Genomic DNA, 25,922 nt, shown 5'->3' on the forward strand with positions numbered 1-25,922 from the left:
GAAGTGCCTTTTGTCTTCTGCAACACTAGACTCTTAGAGCTGAAAAGGACCCAGAATATCAGAAACTCTGATACCCCATCCTTGGCCAAAACACATTTATGTGCATTACATGAGATAACAAGGTAAAGCTCTTACGTAGCACAATGAGAGCGACAGTAGAATGATGACGATGATGATGACAATAAAATTGTGACTATTAGCCTTCTTGGCAGGTTCTAAGCCCTACTTGTATACCCTACCTGTTGGGGGAAGCTCACTCCCACACAAGGCAGCTCATCCATTGTTTTCATTTCTACTCTTCAGAAAGCCATTCACAAGGATAAGCTGAAGTCATCCCATCTCCACTCAGCAATTCATGGTAGCAATTCTACCCCAGGGACCACACAGCAGAGCTGGGACTAGGGTGAGGCAAATGAGCTGCCTAAGCACAGAATTTAAGTACACAACACTGAGAACAAGTACCCCTTCAATCCTGTGCCCTAGGCACTTCATTCCTCTTCCCCTAGTCCCAGGCCTGCCACACAGTGAGTCTGTACCTTCCTCCACTAGCCAGCTCTGGGCGGGAACTGTCACATAAGCTTCCACCAACAGCCTATGGTATGTGGGGAGACCTAGGACAGCCCCAGAGATGAGGTGATGGGGGCACAGGAGGACTGAGAATGATGGGAAGATATTAATCCTAAAATATTAATCCTTACCTGCCCACTCCAGTCCTTTCCTGCACAACATCTTCTGTCTGTCCTGGTTGTCCCTAACCCTTCCCCACAGCAGTGCTACAAGGGCCTAAGAGTAAGGCTGGTGTTCCCAATCTGAGCCCTGAAAGAACCCAGGCAGTGGGCTCTGAGGGGCAGTGGGCAGTGAGCCTGGATATGGAAATTCATGCGACTGTTCCTCCTTCTTATGTGCATCCATAGAAAGCCAAACTATAAAGCTTACAGGCCATGGAAAACCCTGGAGGATGGAGGTGGGGAAGGGAGAGAGGAGGAAGGTAGGGAGTGGAAGGGCTGGGGTAGGAAGGAAGCAGAGTCTGAAGACTGTATGACCCGCTGCGCTACATTCCAGCTGGGTCACCTCAAGCAAGCCACTCGACCTTTCTGAGTCTCAAGGCCTGAGCTGTGAATTGGATCACAACGACTGCCTGCCTGCCTGCCTACAGGGAGAACCGAGGGAGAGCCCACTGTGACCGTCCAAGAGCTCTCCTGCATCGAGTTGCCTTCACCAGCGGCAACTGGTGAAGCCCCGAAACACACAAACCTGGGCTCTGCTCCCCAGCCTGGGCTGGGGCCCTACTTGAGGTTCTACGTTGCCTACAAAGAAACACTTTTGTTGTAGCCCCCCCGTTTCTCTATGGCCGTCGCTGGGCCCCTCTCGACAAATACTTGCTTTTTTTCCTTCCTGTTTATAAAGCCCTGTCCACCCCCACGGCTTCTTCGGCCTCCCCGCGAGGAGTCCCGAGAGGAAAGGGGATAGTAACCCTTGTTTCCCGCCCCGCCTCCGCCCCCCGCAGGCACAGACGGAGGCCCCGGGTCTGTTAGAAGCGCGGGGTGGGGGCCTGGCCCGGCTCTTCCGAGGCCCTCCTCCCAGGCGGGGCCACAGCCGGCCCGACGGGCGCTCAGGGTGGGCTCCGGGCGAACCAGGCGGGGGCCTGCGCGCTCCCCGGGCGGCCAGCAGCAGGCGCTGTGGCGGACGCGCCCCCGTACGGAGCGTTAACTTAAGAATAGCTCACACTAATATCCCTGGCTGTGGGGAAACAGCGTTTTATTAAATGCTTCACACAGATTTGGTATAATAAAGATGAATATATTATATCCTTTGCCTCCCCCAGAGTGAGACAATAATAAGAGAGAAAAAAACCAATAAAGTGAAACATAAATACAATATAATGGGACTTGTGCCGAGGGACGCATGGCCTATCGGGGCTGCGACGGGGCGACCTTGCAGCGGGAGCTCAGGACGGGTCGCCGGGGAGCCAGAGTCCAGCTCTTCCCTGCCCAGCCAGGGGACCCCAGGCCCGCGCTTCCAGCCTGCGCACCTCTGCTCCCCCACAGCCAGTCCCACTTCCTGCAGCTAGGAAGACCCTACCCCAGAGAAGGGCCCCTGGAAAGTCTGAAAGAGTGTGGGGTTGGTCCGGCCATACCTCTGCCCTGAGCCGGGTGCCCTCTCCCTAGTGCTCCTTGTCTCCCTCTGACCAGGACTTCTGGGGACATAGGCCCCAGGGGACAGACAGACTCAGGAGCGGATGGGTAGAGTGCTCGGAGGAAAGACTCAGGGAGCGATGGCTTCCACCTTGGCCCTGCTACCACCACCTCCCAGGGCTGGGCTTTGGAGAAACACTGTCCTCCCTGTCCTGTCCCAGAGGCTGTTCCCATAACCTGCCAGACGTCTCTCACTGGGTCTTATTTCCATACTTCTCTGGGAGCCGCCAAACTCGTTTACCTAAAAACAAGAATTTCAAAGCTCACCCAGGGTGGAAAGAAGGGAACACTTGAAGATTCAGCCCAACCCCTCAAAGCTTCAGTCTTAGCCAGCCCTGGGAGGCCTCAATTCACCAATCTAAGGCAAACTGCGTGGCATAAAAAGACTGCCTCCAGCTGGATATGGGTTGGAACCTCACCTTCCGCACTGACCAGCAGGAGGTGATCTTAATCTCAGTTTCCTCTCTGGTAAAACCAAGACCTGGTGAGGATGGGAGAGAAAGTTTCTAATGCCTGGCACCTATCAGCCATAAAAGAAAAATAAAAAGCAGCTACCAGCCGAAATATTCGTTAAAATAAACGGCCATTCCAGACCTACAATTCTCCCAAACTTCACTTCCTCCTCAGGCCCCAAAGAAGGCAACCCTTATTCTTAAACGAATTAAAAGGCTTAGTCTCCCATCTCTTTCCCTAAACCTCCTGATTTTTGCCCCATCAAAGCTCAGAGTGGTTAAGAGACTTACCCAAGATCACACAGCTGGCCTGGAGTGGAGTTGTCTGAGGTCATGGTGCCATCAGCCTTCTCACCTGCCTCTGCAAAGACACTCAGGTGGTCCTGCTGCAGAAGGCATTGGAAATTTGGCCATTAACCCAGCATTTCAACTGAGGACTGGAGAGGCAGAGTCAGCCCAAGCCTCCCCAGGGGCCAGAGGCTGGGGTTGACTACACCTCACTTAAGGAAAAAGCCAGTGAGAAAAATGCCTGGGGGCAGAGGGATGAGGAAGAGGAGGAAGCCTGGGCAGTAGACTGGCGGGAGTGTGGAGTGGGCCAGGGAGGAAATGAGTTGCCTTCCACCACCACCCCTGCGAATTCTGGTATGGCTGCCTGGAACACCAGTGAAGACCAGACTGAGGGCCTTGTTGGAGCTGCCCTGGGCTCCTGGCAGGCCAGCAGGGCCAATGTGAGGGTCTGGGTGGGAGGTTCAGCACCTAGGGGTATGGAGCCTGCTGCACAGAGGATGAGGTCGAGCTAATGGAAGTGAAGGAGCATAAGAAAGAGCTGGAGGAATTAAGCCCCTGTAGATGTTTGATGGGATGTGATCCCTGGATATCAGAAACCCAGGGACCGGTGGGAAGTGGAATAGCCAAGGGGAAGTGATTTCACAGAAACGAAATAAGGCTGCAGGTACTTTGAAATTAGCCTCTCTCTCGGAACAGGCAGCCTGGGGCTTCCTCCCCTCCCCTCCCCCCCCCCCCCCCCCACAGCCACGCGACCGCTGACCAACAGGAATTGGATCCAGGGGTCCAGAGAAAGGCGACTCCGGAGAGAGGCGGGGTAACCTGGGGTTCACCGCGAATGGAGGATCCTGCGGCTTCCCGGGAGTTTCGCTCCGATAAAAAGGGACATCTCGGCCTGCTGAAGTAGCCTCAGGGCATCCGGGCTCAGAGAAGGGGCCCCAGCCAGCCTTCTTCACCTTGTTCAGAGCCAAGCCGCCCGCATCTTCCGCGCAGTTGGGCACTGCCGCAGCTCGGCTCTCCTCCGAAGGTTGCCCCCGCAATCCCCTATTCTGGTTCTGCCGCCTGAGTTCTCTTGACCAGGGTCTGGAGAGCAGTTTAGCTGGAGCAACGCCGCCCTGCAGGCAGCCCCCTGACCTTTGGGGAGCGGAGGAGATCGACCCCGAGTTGTCTGGGACTTCTGGGACCCCTGCCGAATCCGGGATTGGGGCAGGCAGGGGGTCTTCTACCTGGCTCCCCCTGTCCCTCGCGTTAGTGACCCCCTCCCCTCAGCGGGAAGGCGAGGGGCTGAGCTGGCGGCGGCATTGCAATGAGCCCCCCCGCACTGGCTGCTGAATTATTCACGCGCAGTTTATTATGAGAAGCCTGACTCAGGCCTTTCCTGAGCCGCTGAGCAGCCACCGCCCGTTCCTGGGCCTCCTTGCCTTTCCCGGCTTCTGTTTCTCCTAGCCCCCTTGCCCTCGCCCAGGCCCCATAGGGGCCTGCAGCCTGGTGAGCCACAGAGAATGACACGTCTGTGGAATGGGTAGCACTGACCAGCATTAGTGGCTTTGCTCAGACCCAAGAGTTCCTGGGCCAGCTAGGTTAGTGAGAGAGAGGGTCAACTGTTGGAGCTTCTGTAGATAGCAAGGGGAACGGAGCCCCATGGTAGGTCCAGGAACAGCAAGGGCCGGGGATGCAGCCTCTCTAACTCTGCTAACCCCCTGCAGTGGGTAACAGCCATCCCAGGAGCCCACCAGCCGCAGGCTGTGCACCTAACGGGGGTGCACAAGGGACCAAAGATTTCAACCCCATGCTAGCAACTTGCTGCTCTGCAGCAGAGGAAGGAAACAAAGGGGGACACTCTGGCTCCCCCCTGGGTGGCCACTCCTGGCTTCTGGCCTGGCTGTTACTCTTCCCTGGAAAATGGTCCTGGCTTCTGCACCTACTCAAAAGCTCCTGGGTTTTTAAAACTCAATACAAATGCCACCTCCACTGGGACAGAAACAGACTCCCCCTCCCCCCCTCATCCTTTACTCTCTTCATAGTCCCCTGGGCTACTGGGATGGGGGTGTGTGTCTCCTGCCACTCCTCCCTGCCCATTACCCTCCTTCTTCTGTCTGTTCTTCCTCTCTGCTTCTGGGCCCAAAACATGGTGGGGGCTCAATCCTGTAGAAAATGAGAGAGAGAGAGAGAGAGAGAGAGAGAGAACAAACTCCATTCCTGAATCAGGCCACACCACAGCTGGCTGCAGAGCCCAGGACCTCCCTCCACCCTCCACCCTCCACCCTCCACCCTCCATAGCCAAAAAGCATTAAAGAATGACTTCTCTGTGCCCCTCTGTGCATGTTAGAGGTATAAGCAGCAGGGGCGCCTCACACATCTGCACACAGCTGGCTAAACAATGCACGTACCCTTCCCTCACAGCTCTGGTCCTCTTTCTGGAGCCCAGGCTGAATGAAGTCCCTGCCTGGCTCTCTCTTTTGTCTCTTATTATTCATTCGTATAGTTTATTCACTCAACACATGCATAAAGAGCCTGTGGTATATGCCAGGCTGGCACAGGGCATGGAGAGAAGGTGCAGGCACCTTTCCTCCCATAGCCAGGTGGAGAGAGGGGTGGAAGGACAGACAGATAAACCAGCAAGTTCCTGACAATCTGATAGATTCCAGGGGCAGTTGTGCTCAGGAGCACGGAGGAACTGAACAGACCAGGGCAGTTTCCCCAAGATAGCTGAGCACTAAAAACCAAGCAGAAGGTACAAGGAAGGGGAGTGATACTCTTCTGACTCCAGTTGAGGGGAGCAAAGGCTTGGAGCCAAAAAAGAGGGATGTTCTGGAGACTGCAGAGTATGGTCTTGTGGGTCATGAGCACCTCCTGGGAACTGTCTCTTACTGTCTCTACTTGTCTTTTTCTTTTTTAAAAAATTATTTATGTATTCATGAGAGACACACAGAGGGAGGCAGAGACACAGGCAGAGGGAGAATCAGGTTCCCTGCAAGGAGCCTGTTGTGGGACTCAATCCCAGATTCCAGGATCTCGTCCTAAGCCGAAGGTGGATGCTCAACCACTGAGTCACCCAAGCATCCTTCTACCTGTCTGTTTTTTTTCCTACCTGTCTTTATCACTAAGTGGTCTGTCCATGCCCTCCGCCCCCCACATTTCCAAAGGGCATCCCCCATGTAGGGCTGAAGTGCCTGGAAGGAGTTGGCCCAGGTGGTGTAGCCATCCTTTCACCACCCTCTGGAGTTCACAAAAGAAGCGGTGGGGGAAGAGCAGGAGGAGATGCTCCCCAAAGCAGTGCCCTAGCCAAGGTCTCTGCCCCCGCCTCTCTTAGCCTGATGAGGTCCTGAGAGCCAGTGGCCACAGAGAGCCGGACAGGTCCAGAAGCAGGCTTGGAGCTTGGCCTGAATTTTGGAGCACCTGGCTCCCTGCTCCCCAGACCTACAGGTAGGTAGCTTCTCTCCCCCACTTCCCGTATTGGTCTGATCCTTTTCTGGATCTCCAACCCCTTTAGAGAGTCCAGTGTGTTATGTAATATCGCCCCTGGAAAAGTGTGCCCACTTGGACTCACATAATTTTACACACAATTTCTGGGACCTGTAGAGCCCTGGAAGCCCATTCAAAGAACCCTGCACAAGGCGGGGGGTGGGGGGAAGGGGGGGTGTCTCTGGGTAAAAACCCCCATCGTTCTGGGATTACAATTAGAGTCAGAAAAATCAGTCTTCAAATCCTAATTTTTCCAAAACAGGCTGTGTGACTTTGGATGGGTTACTTAACTTCTCTGGGACTCATTTTCCTTATATATAAACTTGGGGTAAAGTAGCTACTACCTCACAGGGTTGTGAGTAATAAATGAAATGAATAAAACTCTTAGCCTAAAGCCAGGTACACAGTAAGGGCTTATGGTGTTTATTGTCATGGTTATTGTTGTTGTTACTGCTGAAGGTGGCCCAGGGCAGAAAATAAAAACCAAGTGGGCAGTCCTGGTTCAGTCAGGAAGGCAGGAGGCCATCTATTGGAGTCTACTTCTACATCAGAAGAAACACTCTCTGAATTCCACAAGGAGTGTCAGAGTAGCAGGTCCCTGGGGAACTAAAATAATCCCAATTGGTGGTCAAGTTAACTCCTTTCAACCAGTGTCAGAACATTTCTCTCTGAGGGGAGCTCTGACTGGTGCTTACACAAATAATCTGGAAACAAATGGTGCTACCAAAACAATCTGGATTAAAGCTGACCAAACCTTTGGGAGTTTACTTGAATTATTCTCTTATGCTAAGGAATAACTCATTTTGTTTGATTCTACTGGGTCCCCTTTTCCTGGCAATTCATGCAATGCTCTTTCCCTCTTCTTTGTCTGAAATAGTCACTGAACTAGGGGGAAAGCAGATTTTTGCCAGACTAATCTCTTCCCCTTCCACTGAAGACAGAATAAGGCTGGACCCTGGCCATTTAGGTAGCAAGCAGGAATTTGGGAGTCAGGATACCGTATAAACCAGGCTCTGAATACAGGCATTCCCTGTGCAGCAGACGCCAGGGATCAAATGCTTCCAGCTTCATGGGAGAGGACACTAACTCAGCTGACTGGGGGTGGGAGACCCCACAGTGTCTTCCCAATTCAGCCTTGGATCCCAGGAAGGTGGCTTGGGCAGGATAGAGCCTAGAAAGCAGTGGCGGAGTTCTTCCCCTCATCTCTCCCCACGCCCCCCACAGCCCCTGAATTACTCCCTTAATTTTCACCATCTCCAGAACTCCTCTGAGAGAGGAAAGTCAAGGCCCAAGCCTTCCCCCTCCACAATACACCATCATTTATACTCCATTTGCTCAATAAAAACTCATTCAACCAGTACAGGGAGAGCACCAGGTATCAGCCTGCCTGCGCAGGTCTGGGATGGATAGAGTCCCTAGATCAAGGTCCCTGCCCTCAAGGATCTCCCTCTCAAGGAGGAGAGGGAGGGAGTCTGACTGCAAACCCAAGATATAGCCCCCTGCTGTGCTGGAGGAGTCCGGGGGAGCCAGGAGATCTGGGTTTCTGAGAGTTCAGAAGATCTTAGCCCACACACTGGGTGTGGAGTAGGGGAAAACCTCAGGGTTGGGGAAAGGTCGGTGGGACAGTCGACCTGTTTTTTGAACATAACCTGGATAAGACAATAGAAATAGGGGACCCTAAGCAACAAAATGGGTGTGTGGCACCATATGCCCCCTGAACCCCCAGCTGTGCCTGCTGGAGCTGTTTTGCTGAGAGTCCAACCAATTAGGCTAAAAACAAAGCCTTCTGATTGAGCCTCAGGAAAAAGAGGTTTAGCCACAGTGGGTTTAAGAGGTAATATAGCAGATGACTGTGGAATGTCCTGTCCACTTTGACATGATGTGGCCAAAGACTAAAGATCCCTGGAAACAGGGCTCCATTGAAGGAATTCTGTGCTCCTGCCCCAGAGCTCCCCAAATTCACATTCCTCACCTTCCTGGCAGCTTCACAGTAACACTGAACTCCACTGTTCCTGAGAGACTGGGAAAGGGACAACAGCAAGGTTGTCCTTAAGCTCCTGTCCTGCAGACCAATAGCAGGTGCAGCCAGGAAGAATGGCCGGGGGGGTTAAGAGATGGAGCTTCTTCCAGGATAGGGCCTCAAATGTTCCTCTTCCCTGATCTGGAGAGGCCTCCTCTCTAGCATGGAGGATGTGGCTTGCCTGGGGCTCTGGGTCAGGGCTTTTGGAGTTATAGCAGGAAAGGGCTAGAGGCCAGAGGCAGAGGCAGGACCCTGAGAGCAGAAAGTGAGAGAAGGCGGACCCCTTAGGGTCCCCAAGCTTCCAAGCCATCAGAGTCCATCAGGCTCCCAGGCACCTTCTCTCCCAGGTCCCTGTCCACCTCTTTCACCTCTGACTCCACTGTTGCAGGGCCCAGCGTCACCTCATGGCTCCAGAGAAGCGCTGATGCACTAGAGACAAGCCTGCTTTAAGGACAGTTCTGTGGCTCTGGGGGAACTGAGAATCCCATTCTCACCATTCCTGCCTCTGAGCACCTGTCCTCCCCGCAAAAACAGGAAAAAGACGGGAACAAGGGTAAATAACACTTCCCAATACTCCCAAACAGGGTGAGGGCAGGCACTGGGGTCCCAATACAGGAATTTTTTCTCCCTACACTGTCCCTTTTACTCTGGGGAGCTGCAAGCATGTTTCAAACAAACAACTAAACAGGAGATAAAGAAACCAATCTCTGCTGTGCAGAGGCCCCTATGCTGGAGGCATCCAGGGAGAGAACCTGTCCCCTGCCCTGCAGCCCAGCTCGGCTCCCTCCCTCTCTGGGACAGTACTAATGGGGCCCAGGAAGCCCAAAAGGTCCTATTCTCCCCATCCTAACCTCTAGGCTGGGCCACAGTGCTCTGCAGGGGCCTCTCTGGGCCCTTCTCTTGACTAAGCAGGGCTGCCAAACCACACTGCTTGCCCAGGAGTTTACAAACAAAGCCAGGAAAAGGGCTGAGGCTGTATGTGGGGAGAGAAACAGCTCCCTTGGCTCCAGCCCCTTCTTGCTCCCGTCCTTTCTTCAGGCGCAGACAGGGAAGAATAGGGTGGTGGGGCCAAGGGTCCCATACAAACCAGGGGAGGGAAGCAAGAGTAAAAGGAGCCTGGGGTACAGCCCCTTTGGGTGTCTCTGGGGAATGAAAGATATAAGTAGGGTTCAAATACACCTAAATGCCCACAGGTTACATATGTTTACACAAATATACACATTGCGAACTCCACACAAACGTACATATTCAAAAACGTAAACACATTCAAATACCGATGCGCACAAATGCTCGCCTGATGTACACGGAGTCGGCCCCGGAGGGTTCCCAGCCCCCAGTCTGACTCGAACCCGGCTTCCCTGCGGGTTCCTGGGAGCGCAGCCCCAGCCCTGGCCCGGCCCCCTTCGGGCCCCCGCCCCGCATCCGGAACAGCTGGAGTCGGGCGGTGTACTGGAGCCCGGCGCTGGGCTGGGCGGGGCCGGCAGCGGGGCCCCGGCCGGGGCCTGGGCAGAGCTCAGCGGGGAGGCCCCGAGCCGGCCCCGTTAGCCCAGGCAACCGGCCGGGCTGCCCGGTCGGGCGCCGGTCACCAGGAGGGCCGTGGCCCCAGTGGGCCGGGAGAGCCGTGGCCCGAGGAGTGTGCAAGACTGCCGGAAGAGGTAAGGTTGTAGCTTCGGGCTCAGGCCGAGGGGAAAGGTGCCTGGAGCCACCAATAACTAACCCCCTCAGCCTACCCGCTGGGAAGACTAAGCCCTCAGACCCCCTCCCCCAACCCCTGGGGTCCTCCACCCCTGTCCCGTGTCGCTTCACCCAGGGCTGCAGTACCCGCACGGACCTCCCGCGGGCCAGCCTGGAAGCTGCGGATTCCCTTTCCCCAGGCGTTCGGACTGAGGCCGGGGGTGACCGAAAAGAGGGTCGAGGGGGTAGGGAGGCTGGGTCCTTGAGAGCTGGGCAAAGTCCGCACTGGGCGGCGGCGGGGCCCACCCAGGCTCCGGGTCTTACCTGGCCCGCGCGGCGGCCGTCCCTCTCCGGCTGGGCTCACACCGCCCTTCTCGGGCGCCAAATCCCGGGTCGGAGAGCCTGAGACCTCCGGGCCAGCGCTACCATCGCAGCCAGGCGGGCGGGAGGCGGGTGCGCCGGGAGCGAGGCTCGCAGTTTGGGGTGGGGGCGGCGGCTTTTGAGTCGCCCGAGGTTCGGGTGCAATAAAGGCGCCGCTAATGTAATTTACAAACAGCTCGGGCCGAGCGCGGCGCAGCGCCCGGACTGACAGGCGCATTAGGCAGGCTAATTCCAGCCGGCTCCTCCTACCCCCGGCCCGCTAATTAATGAGCTTCCCAACTTAGAGCCGCCTGCATTGGACAGACAGAGAGTGAAAGAGAGGGCGAGGGAGAGGAAGAGAAGGAGAGAGACGGGGGGGAGCAGAGAAGAGAGAAGAGAGAGAGAGAGAGAGGGAGAGAGAACAGGAAGAGAGAGAACAGAGAGAAAGAAGAGAGAGGAGAAAGGGAGAAAGGAGAGAGAAATAGAGAAGTGCCGCTGCAGATAATTGATTACTCCTCGATCAAGGCTAACTTGTTAGCAATAGTCAATTGCCCCATCTCTCCGCCTCCCCTCGCAGTACGGGATCGGCGCCCTCGCCTCGGCTTTTCCAACTGCCGCCGCCAGGACCCGGGGCCAGGAGCCGCCGCGGAGCCACCTGACACCTTTAAATAGCACCGGGGCTGGCGAAACTGGAGCCCCGCGCGGCGCGTCCCGGCTCGGGCCCCGGATTGCTGGAAGCCCCGGCGGCGGCGGCGCCCGCGTCAGCACCCTCCTCCCGGGGCCCCGTGCGGCTCTGCTCGCCTCTGCCGCTGCGCTAATCGGCCCCGCGCCCGGCCCCGCGCCCGGCCCCGCGCCTGGCCGGCGCGGCCTCCTTCCCGCCCGCCGCTGCCACCCACCCGCGCCGCCCGGCGCCCGAGCTGCCCGCGGGCTGGGTCCCCGCGTCCCGAGCCGCCCCGGCCGGGCCCCCAAACGAGGCCGAGATGACTTCCAAGGAGGATGGCAAGGCGGCGCCGGGGGAAGAGCGGCGGCGCAGCCCGCTGGATCACCTGCCGCCACCCGCCAACTCCAACAAGCCGCTGACTCCGTTCAGCATCGAGGACATCCTCAACAAGCCGTCTGTGCGGAGAAGTTACTCGCTGTGCGGGGCGGCGCACCTGCTGGCGGCCGCGGACAAGCACGCGCCGGGCGGCTTGCCCCTGGCGGGCCGCGCGCTGCTCTCGCAGACCTCGCCGCTGTGCGCGCTGGAGGAGCTCGCCAGCAAGACCTTTAAGGGGCTGGAGGTCAGCGTCCTGCAGGCAGCCGAAGGTAGGCGCCGCTGCTGGGTTCCCCTGCTCCCAGTACCCCACGACCCGCTCCCCGTGCCCTACTCTTTGTGCCCTGTGCCTCTGCCCACCTCCTCCCGCGCCTGCCGTCAGGGCTCTCCAGCCCAAGCTGCTGCCGCTGGGAGTGGAAATGAGTGGGACAGGACCCAAACCCTATTTCCTAGGGACCTCTGGATAGGCCAGAGTTCAGTGACCCAGGAGGGGTGGCAGAAACCCAAGATCTCTCCGCAGTTTGCCTGCTCTGCTTGGCTCCCTCCTGTTCCCAGTGGCCTGGGCGCTCCTTGCCCTGTTCCTGGGTTGGGGAACGGAGATCCTTTCAGCTTGGATCTTTTGGATAAGGATAGAGTCGAGGTGATTGGGAAGAGGTATAGAACCAACATTCACCCGGCAGTCAGGGCGTCCCTGTCTGGCTTCGTTGTGCTCTGGCGACCTTGGTTCTTTCAAATCAACTCTTGGGTGGGGAGCAGAGACTAAAACAATTTTTCCTAGAGACTCCCAGTAGACAAGAGTTGGAGGTTAGAAGGTTTGCCTTAGGCGAGGCTTGCCCTAGTCCCGCAGGCCGAATCAAGTCCGAAAAGGGAACTGCAGCAGACCTCAGGCCGCAGGGGCCTGGGTGGGGTGAGCGAGAGCCGGGGTGTGGTCTCCTCTCCCCTGGCGCAAGCCTATACTATGGTTTCCTCGCAGGCCGCGACGGGATGACCATCTTTGGGCAGCGGCAGACCCCTAAGAAGCGGCGAAAGTCGCGAACAGCCTTCACCAACCACCAGATCTACGAGTTGGAGAAGCGCTTCCTCTACCAGAAGTACCTGTCCCCCGCCGATCGCGACCAAATCGCGCAGCAGCTGGGCCTCACCAACGCTCAGGTCATCACCTGGTTCCAGAATCGGCGCGCCAAGCTCAAGCGGGATCTGGAGGAGATGAAGGCCGACGTGGAGTCCGCCAAGAAACTGGGCCCCAGCGGGCAGATGGACATCGTGGCACTGGCCGAACTCGAGCAGAACTCGGAGGCCGCGGGCGGCGGGGGCGGCGGCTGCGGCAGGGCCAAGTCGAGGCCTGGCTCTCCCGCGCTCCCTCCAGGCGCCCAGCAGGCCCCGGGCGCCGGGCCCCTGCAGCTCTCTCCCGCCTCCCCGCTCACGGACCAGCCGGCTAGCAGCCAGGACTGCTCAGAGGACGAGGAAGACGAAGAGATCGACGTGGACGATTGAGCCGCGCCCGGGATCTTCCGCCGCGCCGGGCCCCTAGCGCCGGTACGCCCGCCGCCTCCCGGACCGCCGAGGGGAGCTGGGACCTCCTCTGCAACTCCCGCCTTCTCTCCCGTCCCTGGCCCGGACTCAGCTCCCGGCAGCCGCCTCCTCCCTCTCGAAGCAATAAACCCGGGCTGGCCGGCCGGGCCGGCCGCTGCGAGCGGCCTCGGCCGCCCCGGGAGCCCTCGCCGTGCAATTCTGTATGGCTTCTGTATAAATATTTAAACTTATATAGCGGGTTCTTCCCACCTCAGCCTGACTTTTTTCTTTCTTTTATTTTTTTAAAATCTCGGAGATTTCCACGTTTTCAAAGCTCTCAGGCTGCCGGGTTTGCTGAGGGCGAGGCAGTATCGAGGGTAACGAACACTTAACCCCGCGGTCTGGAGGAGGGGGCCCGCCCCAACTGTTTTAATTTTTCTCTGCATGTGGCGAATGCACTGGCCCTTTTCCTCCTCCCTCGCCTCCCTAGGCCTATTGCAGTTGACTTCTTTTATTTCCTTCTAACCTTTTTCCCCTCGTGGGAAGGGGCTGAGGGGGACAGCCGGGGTCCTGACTTGCAAGTTTCAAATCGATCTTTTCTCTCCCCCATCCCCGTCCCCAAAAGTCTGTTTTCGATGCCATTTCTGCCTCCTGATGCCCACTAACGCTATTTTTAAGATTCCTCCTCCCTCTCTCGGTTTCCTTGGATTGACTGCTGGGGTCCGGGTCTTAGGGACAAAGCAGGGGGAAATCCAGCCAATCAGCCAACTAAAATGGAACCCAAAGCCCTAGAATTATTTTTTACTCTTTTTAGAATTTTTTTGCATGTGACAGAGACTGAGAGGAGGCCACCCGAAGCCCTCACCCCACCTCCTCCGCAGCTCTGGGTCTGATTGCAGTCTCCAACGCCCTGCTCCTAGCTCTACTTGGCCAGACAAGGGCGACTCGATGAGGGTGGGTCCCGCGTGCCCCTTCCCTGCTCCTGCCCTGCCCTCTCTGCCCCGGACTGTACCCAAGGCCTCTTTCTCCGATAAATAAAGTCTTTGCCATTTTACTAGAACCGGCGGTGACCGTGTCTGAATGAGTGGGCCCTATTCAGGGAAGCCGCGGCCGACTCCGTGTCTCGCCGCTGCTCGCTGCCGGCTGCCCAGGCCTTGGAGATATGGAGGAGTTTCAGGGCAGGCTCGAGAATAAGGGGTGAGGGGAAAGCAGGAGGTGAAGCGCCTCTCGCCCAGAAACACGCGGCAGCTACCAAATTGGAGGTGGGGGCGAGAGAAGCGGGCTTCGTCAGGTCCGGGTAAAAAGTGAGGCGTGCATTGCTGGGAGAAAGAGTGCGTACATTAGGGGCGCCACGACTGGAAAATTAATTTCGAGAAGGGTAAAGGTTGGGGGGGAGGACTTGCCCTGCGGCTGGCATCCCACCTGCACCCCAGGGCATTTCTTCCCCACTCTGCGGGACTCGGGCTAAGCGTCAGGTGGACGCAGGTATCTCTCGGTCCGCAGCAGAGTGCAGCCCGAGGGCTCCCAAGTTTTGGTTCTGCCAGAGGGCCTTGCCTTTGGGGACAGGAGGAAAAACGAGGCACCAAGGGCAAGCTGAATCGCGCACACGAGCACGGGGAGGTGTGAGCCCGAAGCGTTTGAGAGTTGGGGTGAATTTCTGGTAACATTCACAGATTCTATCCCCCCCCAACTCGGCTGCGGGCAGAGACATCCATCTCCCCAGGACTCTCTGGAGTCCCCGCGCCCTGAGGGCGGCCAGGGCAGGGACGCAGGCAGCTTTTACTTTTCCGGACAGAGCGGGTTTCTCTCTGGGCTTTTGTTTTCGTTCGGCTGGCGAGTGGCCGCTGTCACCAAAGGAGGGTCCCGCCTCCGGGCCGCTCGGCTCTCTTTCTCCGCAAAATTGATGTGAGAAATGCGCATCTGGTCTCGGGCAGGCGATGGGGCCCCGGGGCCTGAGTCGGGAGCGTGCGTGTCCAGGAGGAAACTAAGAGACAGAGAGAAACAGAACAAGCACAGAAAGACACTCCAAAAGCAGAGCCAGAAAGCGAGAGCCACAGGGCGCGCGGGGGCGGGGGGTGGAGAAAGAGGAAAAGCTTCACAAGGAGAGACGGAGACAGAGAGACAGAAACGGAGAAGAAGGGAATGGAAAGGGAATGGGAAAGGGGGAGAAGCGAGAGGAGAGAACGTAAGGAGGAGAGGCAGCGGGGCAGCCAGGCGGGCGTGCGGCCGGATCCTCCCGGGCGACATAAATCGCCCTCTCTCAGGATGGATGGGTCTGTAATTCGGAGCGCGGACCATGAAGGCCGGGACGAATGGACCCGGGCGGCCGCTGACAGGCGACAATAGCCGGGCCCAGCCCCCCGCGGCTCCGGGTGCGGGCGCGGCCGCGGCCCTCCGCAGCCCAGAGTGCGCCGGCGCTGGCGACCATATGGTTTTTGAATTTTCTTCACAATTTGTAGACAATTTGATGGATTAGGTCCCCGCGCGCGCCTCCCCGGCACAAAGGCGGCGCGGGGACCGCGGCGCGGCGGTCACCCGGGCATCTGCGCCCGCCGTGCGCACCCCCGCCCCCGCCCGGCCCCCGCCCGGCCCCCGCCCCTCGCCCGGAGCCCGGGGCCGCCCGCCCAACACGCCCATGAATCCCAATGAAGCGGCCCTGGCACCTCCGGCCGCTCGCTGCTTCGCTGCCCCGGGCCGGGCCCTGCTGGGTCCCTCCGGGCTGGGGGCGGCGGCCCCGGGGCTGAGCCCACCCGAGCTGCGGCGCCCGCGGGGCGCGCAGCTAAGCAGGCGCATCGGGGCTGAGGAGAAACGGGGCCATTTATCCGCCCGTCTAGTTAAAGCGGGTTATTTGTTTGCTTCTCCGGCCTCCCCTCCCCTCCTCTCCCCTCCCCCTTCCCTCCTCCCCCTCCTTCCCCTTCTGCCTTTTATTCTTTTGTCTCTAAATGGATTTAATGAGCCTGAAAAACATGACAATTGAATATAACCAAGAAATAAAAAATAACGAGGGAGGAAGGAAAGAGGAAAAGAAAGAAGGAAAGACGGAAGGGGAAGGATTCATAAAATAAAGGGAAAAATCCATTCCATTCAGCAAATGTTTATTGTGCGTCTTTTCTGCTCCGGGCCGCGCCGGGGGCTGGGGAAATGGAAACAAATCAGATGCAGTTCCTGCCCTCAAGGAGCTCCCAGTCTAGCGGACGACCACCGTTGCACCCCCCTGGCGCTATCAGGAGGCCAGGGCTCTGCGGCAGGGAAATGCCATTCACAGAACCGGGAGGGCTGGCTCTGGGCTTGGGGTCGTAGGGGCTTCCCGGAGGAGGTGGCATTGGACCCAGGCCTTGAAAGATGAGAAGGAATTCGTTGTTTCTATAGGTCAGAAAGAAGGGCGGGCGAAGGAAGTGCCAGACGGTCGTCGGTGGGAAGCGGAGAGAGGTGTAAGCCAGAGCCCTAGGCTGAGCGAGCCGAGGAGGCCTGGGGGGAGCGCGCCGCGCATTGGGTCCCGCATAGTTTGGGGAGAGCATTCGAGCACACACAGCCCCCCCCCCCCCCATCAGCCTCCTCGGCTCTGCTGGACGAGAAGCCTCTGCCAGGCTGCCAATGGGCTTCCGGAGCCCGGCTGCCAGCGTGCGTGGCCGTTTCGGCCAGTCTCGGTCCGACGCAGCGCCGCGGCCTGGGGTAGTTTCCCGGCGCCCTGGCGCAGGGAGAAGGCGGCGATGGGCAGGGGCTGAGCGGTCGTCTGCAGGCGGGAGCGAGGGTCGGGGAGTCGGGGAGGCCTGGGCTCCGACCCACTCTGTCTTCCGCTCTCCTGGCTCAGACTGGAGTGCTGGGGGGCGGGGGGGGTGGCTTGGCCGCGCTCCGGGCGCTACCATGGGGACCTGGGATGTGAGACGGCCTCGAATCTTAGCGCGGCCCTGGGCCTCTTAGCGGCCGCCGGCACGGCCTGCCTCGGGGACGCCCGCGGAGTCCTGTGCACCGCCTGCGTACGCTCCGAGGGCGCGGGCCGCACGCATTCCGTGGCACTCCCCGCGCGTGAGTGTACGAGTGAGTGTGGCGTGGATGGCGTGAGGGGCTGCGGGCCCTGCGCCCATTCACGGGGCGAGGCTCCTTAAGGCTTGGGACCCTCTGGGCCACCCGCCCGTGGCCAGAGTTCCTTCACCCCCGGGGCTGTGGCAGGCAGGTTCCCCGAGGACGCTGGCCTCTGTGCAGACCCGCTTTCTGCTCCCGGCCGCGCAGGGGAAGCGGCCTGGCTTGGCCTCTTCCTTCCCTGTTTGGTCCGGGGCCTGGGCCCGGCTTGCCAAGCTCCGGAACGCGGGCGGTCTCTGCTCCCCGGGCCTGGGACCCCGCGGCGCGCTGCCGGGCCGGGCCCCACCGCGCGAGCCAGCTGCCTCGGCTTTCCCGCTCCTCCTTCCCGGGCCTGCCCGGCGGGTGGCGCCGGGTGAGGCCGGGAGGCGCAGTTCCTTATTTTACGAGGTGTCGGGCCGGTGTCAGACGCAGCTCCGATAAGTAATACTCCAGTCTGAGGGACCAGAACGTGGTAATTAATCCCAAAGACTTAAGTGTATTTTAGTTCAGGAGAAAAAAAATCACTAATTCAATCGTCCGGAAAATTGAAGTTTGATGCATGAGTCCCCCCTGAAAGGGACGGGCTGGGGCCGCGCGCCTCCCCTCCGCCCCTGCCGGTCGCCGCGGGGACCCCCTCCTCCCCACCCTTCTCAGCCTCTAGATCCAGGGAAGTCCACTCACCCGGTCCTGCATGTCCTCAGCCACGTGAACCCAGGGGCACCTTGGCTTCGCTACCTACCCCCACCACCGACCCCTCTCTCTTGGGTCTCAGAAAGTGATTTGTGCTGAGACTACAGATAGCCCCCCCCCAAACATGCACAGGGAAAGGGTATAAGGGGGTCTAGGAGGTGAAGGAGTGACTGGATAAGGGGCCCAGAGTGGAGAGGATGAGGTGCTTCAGGGCACTTGGAACCTGAGAGGAGTGGGGTCCTGCGGGCCAGCAGGTAGGAGGCTCCTGTTGTCAGGCGGAGAAGAAGTTTGGCTGGCAGTGAGGTGATGCGCCTGGCGCTGGAACTGTTGGTGTGCTGGGTGCTGTGCATAGGTTGGAATGTAGAACTGTGTGTGCATAGGTTGGGTGGGCAATGGGTGCATCCCTAAGCTGCAAGTGAAGCACTAGGCCTCCTGACAGAGGTCAGGAGGCCTGGGGGAGATCAGCCTGACCCGGAATGGGTCCACAGGCCACAGTTCCCAGAGAAGTGGCTCCTGGGATTGGAGTGAAGGAAGGTGAGGGCTCCCAGGCCTGGTGCAGACTCCTGAGTGGGGTGCAATTATGCTGGAGGGAGAATGGACCCCCTGAGGTTCCCTGGGGCCCCACCTCTGCACTCATAATCCATATCTGCTACCAGCAGGTCACCTTTTCTCCTCCTAAGGGTTGCCTGTCCTAGGAGAGACCTGAGGCTGGGTGGGGAGGAGGGGTTGCATGAATTGAGCTTCACAGACATCAACAGGGTGTGCCGATGAGTGTGTCAGTGTGTGCAACTGAAAGACTGGGCCTGTGCAGCTGATTGACGAAACAGAGCATGTGCAGCTGGGGGTGACTGGGGGTGTGCTGCTGTGTTCGTGTAACCAGTTGTTGCAAGCTAGTGTGTGCAACTAGGTGTGACTAAGTTTGTGCAATAGAGAGAAGTAAAGCTGTCACTGGGGTGGGTGTGACCAGCAGGCGAGTGATTCCCCGGGGAGCATGATGTGTGCAGGGAGCTGGTGTGAGCAGATAACCAGGAGAATGCACGTTGATGTGGAACTGAAGCTACAGAGGACCAGAATCTTAGCTCCGATACAGCTTTGATTAGGCTGGCTACTCAATTTTTCCACTTACAATAGAGGGTGGGGAGATGAGCACATGGCCAGGAGGAGGCTCCTGAAAGGAGTGAGCAGAAGGTGGGATGAAGAACCTTAGCCTGGGCATGAGTCTACTCTGAAGGCAGCCGAGGTCAGTGAATAAACGCTATGTAGGCATGGACTGTGCTTGTTTGAGACCAGGTTAGGGTGAGGGCCGGTCCTCTGCTGTGCTGTTGGGTAAAGGCCAGGCTGTCCTGCCTTGCCCCTTCCTTCTCCTGTTGGGCCTCAGGCTGAACCTTTGTCTCTAGAGTAATCTGCAGACCCACCTTTGCCTCTACTGCTTCCAGGACTCCCTTGAAGGCCCAGTTTCCCCCAGTTCACTCAAAGGAAGTTACTCCTCTCCGTGGGGGCTCAACTCTGCCTTAAATGGGGAGGGTACAAATGGTGATATGTATGCATATGCCTGGTGGATCAACAGTGCCACTAGTGGGGTTGGGGGTGACTGAATTCTGCTTGCTTTGGAATCTGGTTTGTGTTAAGTATGAGTGTGTGCAGGGACTGCTGTGCATTGGTGTGTGCCTATGGACAAGTGCACCCTTCCCCATGGAGAGCTAGATGCAGCTAGTTGTTTGTGAGTAGGGGTGGACTCAGTGGGGAAGGAAGATTAGCTACCTGTGACTGCCATGAGACCTGTGTGGCTTTAGTTAGCAGCATGTGTATACAGAGGTTTGAGATAAGTTGTCATCACATGTGGAAGTGGCATCTGATGATATGGGACAGAGTAGTTCCTAACTGGGTGTCTGCACCACACCCCTACCAAATTCAGGGGCCTAAGTCAGAAGCAGTAGGGTCCGGGGCTCTGTGGAAAGGGATCCAGGTCTGAGAGTCCCCTCCACCAGGAAATGGAGACCTCATTTGCCCTTCCTTACCCCTACCCTCCCACCTCCACCCCACATGGAGGCTGGAATGGGGGCTAGGGTGGAGAAGAGGTGACCCCTCCCAGACGGCTCAAGGTGAAGTGCTCACTTCCATAGGGACTGTCTCCCCTCCCCTGATGTCTGTGATGGGGCCTATGATCTGGATGCCTGAAGCCCCGCTGGGACCACGCGCCCACGTATAGATAAAGGGCAGGCACAGGTAGGCTCACGTACATGACGCATGGCCAATCCAGAGCACACACAACAGGCACACGGTGTCACACAGACATCTCGGGAACAATGCAAGCACACACAAGTCAGGCACCGAGTTACCCAGACCCACCATGGAGAGACCCAGTATACACCCCAGTGACACAGACATACAGGCAGTATGGTTACATATGACACAGCACACCCACTGAAAGAGGCAGCCAGTGGCATATACAACAGTTAAACGGATAAACCTTTGCTGTTAAACAGATACACCGCCCCCACCCACCATTATACACACAATACAGAGTGACAGAGGCGCAGCCCACAGTTACCGCAAGCACACAACGTACAGGCTTTGAGACATTCTTTGCAATCACAGGCATGGATAGAGAGTTAGCTGGTTTAGGCGACTTTGGGGGAGATGTTGTGAATGTTCTGATGTTCTGAGAGGAGTCCAACATCAGTGGAGGGCAGCAGATAGCAGATCAGGGTGGTGGGGCCGGGCGGCTCTGGCTGTCTGGGGGAGCTCCCAGCCCTCGGCCCAGGAAAAAACCAAGTCCCCAACCACCTCAGAAATGCAATCAAAGCTGCCTGCCACCTACCCGCCCTGCACAATGGCTCTGGCTGGAGTCGTTATCATTTTTGTTAACTTTTTATCGACTGTTTGCTAGATGGCGTGTCAGTAAAGTGTATGATTTGAGATGAAAAATTAGGCAGATTAACCTGAGGGGAGAGCCTGATTGATTACTAAATAGGATCAATTTGAAAGTTTTAGTCCTGGCGTTTCTGCAGAGCCTCTTAATACTTCAAACTTCAATTTTACGGGCGATTGAACTAAGCATGTTTCTGACAAAATTGATATATGTATTAATTTGCTTTAACTGGTGATTAATTACTCTCCACTGAAAGAATTATATGGAGCTGTTTGCCTGCGATTTGCATATTAATCAAATTCTAGTTGATAATTCCGCTGGTGGGGGGGTCGGGGGCGGGGCGTGGGGCATAAGGGTGTGAAGGGGTGTTTGCTTGCAGGCGGGTGTGTGCGCCTGTATATGTGGGGGGGCTCCCTGCCCCCCCTCCTTTGCTCGCTCCCTGCTTAGCTGCCAGTTTAGTGCATTAAAACCAAAGATGCAGAACGAGTTTGCCCGGCTATTTGGCGGGAGCAGAAATTGCCTGTCCGGTTTTATGATCTGCTCAGCCTGAGCAGCCGGGTCCTTAATGTCCCCTGTCAAAGTGTCCGCGATTTAAAGGGAAAACGGCCCCCGCTTTAGCATTGCACCGGCCTGACAAGGGGCAAGGCAGGGACAGCACCCCCTAAAATAAATCCCCTTCCAGAAGGACCATGGTTTCCGGATGCACCCCAGCTCTGGGGACCCTAAGCCAAGCCATGTCCTTGGAGAGGTCCCAGTTCTCCTGATGTTCCAGCCATGCAGTGCCCCCCACCAACACTCATATACTATATGTGGCCAGGGTGGGGGGCACATGCAGGCACAGCAGAGACCTAGAGACACGGTCAGACGTTGTCACTTGAGCTGACAGGCAGGAAGCCACCCTCTTAGACACGTGCAAACACAGCTACCCAGTCACACTTCTGTTCACTTAGACCCCTGCTCTTGGGTCTGTCTGTAGACACACTCAGCTACCCACATGTACACTCAGACACACAGAACCACACACAGACAGGGAGCACACATAGGCACCCAAGTCACGTCCACAAGGCCTTTCAGGCACACGTGGTCATGCACACTCAGACACACGCACGTTACGTTTTCAGATCCACACGCAGACCTCGTCCACACACCCAGGCAGGGGGGCAATCTCGCATTGGGATTCGCAGCTGGACACACATCAAATGTTGATTCACACCCTCCCTGGCACACACAGTCCCACAGCCCCCTCCAGGTCCGCTTGCCTGGCCCGAATCTTTAAGCTAAAGGGGGCAGCACCACTGAATCAACTTTTCCCATCTCTGGATTCAAAGGGTAGGAGTGTAATTAAAACCAGATAATTAATGAGACAATATTCCTCCAGCTACATCTTTAATGAACAAACCCCTTCAGGGCAGCCTCTTCTTCTAGGCTCATTAAAGAGAAGAAAGTTGGGCGGCTCGCGGACTTCCCAGCGCGTTAATAACGAATCCGGAGTGGGTGCCTCGGCCGGGAGCGCGGGAGCAAGAGCCGCGCACCCTGGCTCTGGTCCTCCCACCACCACTTTGCACCCCTGCCTGCCCCCACTCCCACCCTCCATCGCCGCCTGGTCCCACCGTCTCTGGCGGCCCTCCAGCAGTCCCAAAAGCCGCTGTTCGGCGACTCTCTGGCCTCTCCGTGGTGGGCTCTCCAGCACTAGGCAACCTGCGCTCAGATGCTGCGCGGCGTCGGGCCACCCAGCTTCCCTCCCGCTGGGCGCTGCGCGCTCCAGGCTCTTTGGCTGGGTAGGGACGGCTCTGTCCAAGGGAAATTGAGGCAAGGTAGGGGCCCGAGTCTCCCTCTGAACTTCAGTGCCCTAGCGGATTGGCTTAGGACTGGCGTTTGAGCTGCCCCGCGAGGGCGGGGGCTGGGAGGGAGGATCGGCGGTGAGGAGTAGGGGGTGGGGATGGAGATCACTTCATTTTCCACGCGCGCCCCGGCTCACTCTCAGGAACGCGCACTAGCAATTGCAGGCATGTGCACTCGCGTGCACGAGAGCGTGCGTACACGGACAAGCCCTCTTGCTTGTGCACCCAGGTGCCGGGTGGCGAAGCCTCGGATCCAGACGGCGCGGTCCGGGCAGCCTGGAGCACCTGGCTTGGGCCTTCCCCCCACCGCGTGAGGTCGCCCTTGCTTCATTCGTCTCCAGGGTGGGAATCTTCGATTGGCACGCAGCCTCCCGGGCCTGGAGCGGACAGCCCGGCCAGAGACACTAGGAGCGCGCAGCGTAATGGGGGCCCGGGGCCCGGGGAGCCCTAGTCAGACCCAGGCGGGGGCGGTAGCTCTGGCAGCGGCTTTGGCGGAGGCGCCTGTGTTCGCCTGAGCTGGCTTTTAGGGATGAGTTATGTGGCAATGAGCGAAGTAAATCTGCATGCGCAAAAGATGCTAATTACTCTTAATAGCCTACCCAGACGCCCCGAGACTGGAAACCCAGAAACGTAAATCTGCTCCCGATAAATATTTTTAATTGTGAGATTTCCTGGAAAGAAGGCTTTGGGTGCGCGGGCCGAGGCATTTGGCTTTGGAGGGAGGGAAACGGCCCCCACTCCGGAAGCGGGGTCCAGAGTCCGGGCCCGGCGCAAGGCGCGGGGCGCGCGGGCCGAGCGACCTGAGCTGGGCTGGCCGACGCTGGGTAAAGTTAGTGATGTATCGCATTAATTACCAGTGTGAGCTGCAAATGGTTCGAGGCCCAGGGAAAATTAATGGGAATCCAAATTCTAATTATGTAGCTGTTGTTAAAGAGTTTAACTAGATAGTCATGGAGAAAATTGGATTATGCATAGAAATATGCAGCCAGCGCGAGTGGTCCGGAGGATGGGTCTGGGGGACTCTCAGCCAGGCCAGCCCCCTGCCCTGGAGGACACTCCTCTTCTCAAAGGAAGAAAAAGACCCACCCCTGCGCCCCAACGTATAAATAAAGATCCCCCGTTTTCGGATGGCACTGGCGGGGCGGGTCTCAGGATGGGAGGAGAGGCCGAAGCTTGCGGATGCACGCGCTTGGATACAGGGTCGGTGTGGAGGTCCGGGGTTCCTGGGTCTCTTGGTCTGGGTAAGCATTTGTGCCCATTTCTCAGGTTGCCTCTGGGTCTCAGCGAATCCTTCCTGCACCTCTTTCTGATAATCATATAATTACATCTGGGCGCTGTGGACTTATATTTTTACCACTGTCAGTTTAAGAAAATAGCCACCAACCGGAAGCCCAATTACACCCGATGCCTCGTCATTCACTTTATTAAGGACCCTGGATATGTTTCCATTTTCGCAGGAAATGAGGTCTGATCAAGCAGCACTAATATCTCGGGCCTCGGGGAGGGGGCGGGGACTCTCAGAGGCGGGCTCCAATCCCCCAGAGGCCCGGCTGCCGCTGGCGCCTAAATTAGAAAAGGGTGGGGCACTTCGGGGCGGCAGACATCCAGTCCCCCACTTCTCCCAATTTCTTCCAGTTCTCCCGGATTTTTCCAAATTTTCCTGAATTTATTCTGTCCCAGGGTACCCACTCTGTAGGCCCAGGCTCTCCAGCATCCCAGCCAGCAGAGCCTGGAGCTCCTGCCACGCTGGCCCTATTAGGGGCAGGATGGCGAGGACCTGGGAGTTGAGGGGCATTTCAGCCTCCAAAGGGAGAACTAGGGTCCTTTCAAGACCACCTACCCCCCTCCCAGGAGCTTGGCCACCTCCGAGGATGCTGCTAAGGCCTATAGTGCTGGGCAGGGAGGCCTGGACAGGGAGGGAAAAGCAACACCTCTCGATCCCAGTCCTCTCCCCTTTTAGTCTGATTCCGGATTTCTATCTCCCTTTCAACAAGAACGAAACCTCTCCCCACCACCCTCTACTTTAGAAGGGGGAAGCCGGCGGTCTGGGTCTCACTGAAGAGCTCCAGTCCGCCACCCAGGCCCTGCTTGGTGCTTCCCACCGCCAGCAGATTCTAGGACCCCTCATAGGACCTAGATTTCCTAGACTAGCCGGGTGGGATTAACGCTTGCCAGCGCTGCCAGCAGCACGGGCCTTGGGGGCTCTCCAAGGCTTCCCTTCCTTCCACACTGGCTCCCATCTGAACTCGGAAAGTGAGGATTTGGGGAGAAATGGGATCTCTGGGCCAAGCCTCGGGAGACCGGGATGGTCTGGAGGGAGGACCCCAAGATCCCAGCATCAGAGTCTCAATAACTTGCAGCTGGTGGGAAGAAGCCAAACCGGGACACAATGGATCAGTTCAGAGAAGGCATCACGCAGAGAAGGATGAATGACCCCATGGCCCCGGGGGTGTCCCTGAGAGGCAAATTCTGACTGGGGAATGGATCTGGGTCAGACAGATGCCTTTAGAGCACCCTTCCCTTCTGGGCTCTGGGGGCCATTTCTCAAAGCTTTGGGCCAACTCCCCACTGTCAGCAGAGGGTATGGAAGAAAGAGCAAAGGTTCAGAGATTACAGCCCACTCCACCTGCTTCCCAGGGTGGAGTCTGGAAAGCCCAGAGCAGGAGGTAATACACAGATCCACAGATCCTGGTGGAAAACACAAACAGATGGACAGTCATGAGCATGCTCTTGGATTTTTTATTCCTGGGTCAAATTGAGGTTCTTCTCCCAGTGACCTCAAAACAGAACCCAGAGGGGCAGGTGGACCTACAATAGACGAAAAGATCCAGTATCCTCCACCCTTTTCCAGGTCCTGGGGCAGGTCTAGGGGATCCTTCCTCTGTCTCAGCCAACCCGAGCAATGCCTTATGCCCCATCTTCTCCTCACCCCTTCCAGGACTCCTGGGAACCGTGACTGCTCCGTAGGCCTCCAAGTACCCGAGCTGTCCCTCAGTTCCAGTGAGGAGGGTCCTTGGACGGCAGCTGGCTCCTTCCTGCAGCCCTCAAGGGGTCTCCAAGCCAGCCCCCTCCACCTGAGCCACTTTTCCAAAAGCCTGCGTTTCTCTGATGCAGGCTTCGAGCGCCACCTAGCGGCATTTATGGAGATGCGCAACAGCAGCGTGCGCCCTCCTGCCCCCCGTCCCCTCCTACCCATCCTGGAACCCCAACGCCTATCCCGACGCAGTCCCACTCTCACACCACAAGCCCTTCCGTGAGCACGCTTCACTTCCACTTCCTGGTACTTAGCCATTAGGAGAAGGCCACGGCAAGGAAGAGCAGGCGACAGACACCACGATGGCTGGGTGTCTTCCCTGGAAACCCGCAGATGCTCGGGACCACGCTCTTTCAAGGAATTGGGTATGCGGTAGGGCTGAGAAAGGGGCCGCCTCATGTCTCTGCTGGGGGTGGGGAGAAAGGGTCCT

The 25,922-nt window shown here is 57.7% G+C and overlaps 1 protein-coding gene across 1 annotated transcript; it reads left to right on the plus strand.

Moving 5' to 3' along the window:
• Window positions 1-11,394: 11,394 nt before the first annotated feature.
• Window positions 11,395-14,056, plus strand: LBX1 (ladybird homeobox 1). Its single transcript, XM_072804732.1, has 2 exons — window positions 11,395-11,756; window positions 12,458-14,056. Exons 1-2 carry the CDS (start codon window positions 11,432-11,434, stop codon window positions 12,976-12,978), a joined length of 846 nt encoding a protein of 281 aa, XP_072660833.1. The 5' UTR covers window positions 11,395-11,431; the 3' UTR covers window positions 12,979-14,056.
• Window positions 14,057-25,922: the final 11,866 nt, after the last annotated feature.

This window comes from Canis lupus, chromosome 29 (assembly GCF_048164855.1).
Source record: "Canis lupus baileyi chromosome 29, mCanLup2.hap1, whole genome shotgun sequence".
In the NCBI taxonomy this organism is placed as follows: Eukaryota; Metazoa; Chordata; class Mammalia; order Carnivora; family Canidae; genus Canis; species Canis lupus.

What these genes read in the sequence shown, in the direction of transcription:
- LBX1 (XM_072804732.1), top strand. Translation starts at nt 11,432, where the DNA reads ATGACTTCCAAGGAGGATGGCAAGGCGGCGCCGGGGGAAGAGCGGCGG. An exon ending in CGTCCTGCAGGCAGCCGAAG is followed by an intron (nt 11,757 to 12,457) that starts GTAGGCGCCGCT and finishes GTTTCCTCGCAG; the next exon opens with GCCGCGACGGGATGACCATC.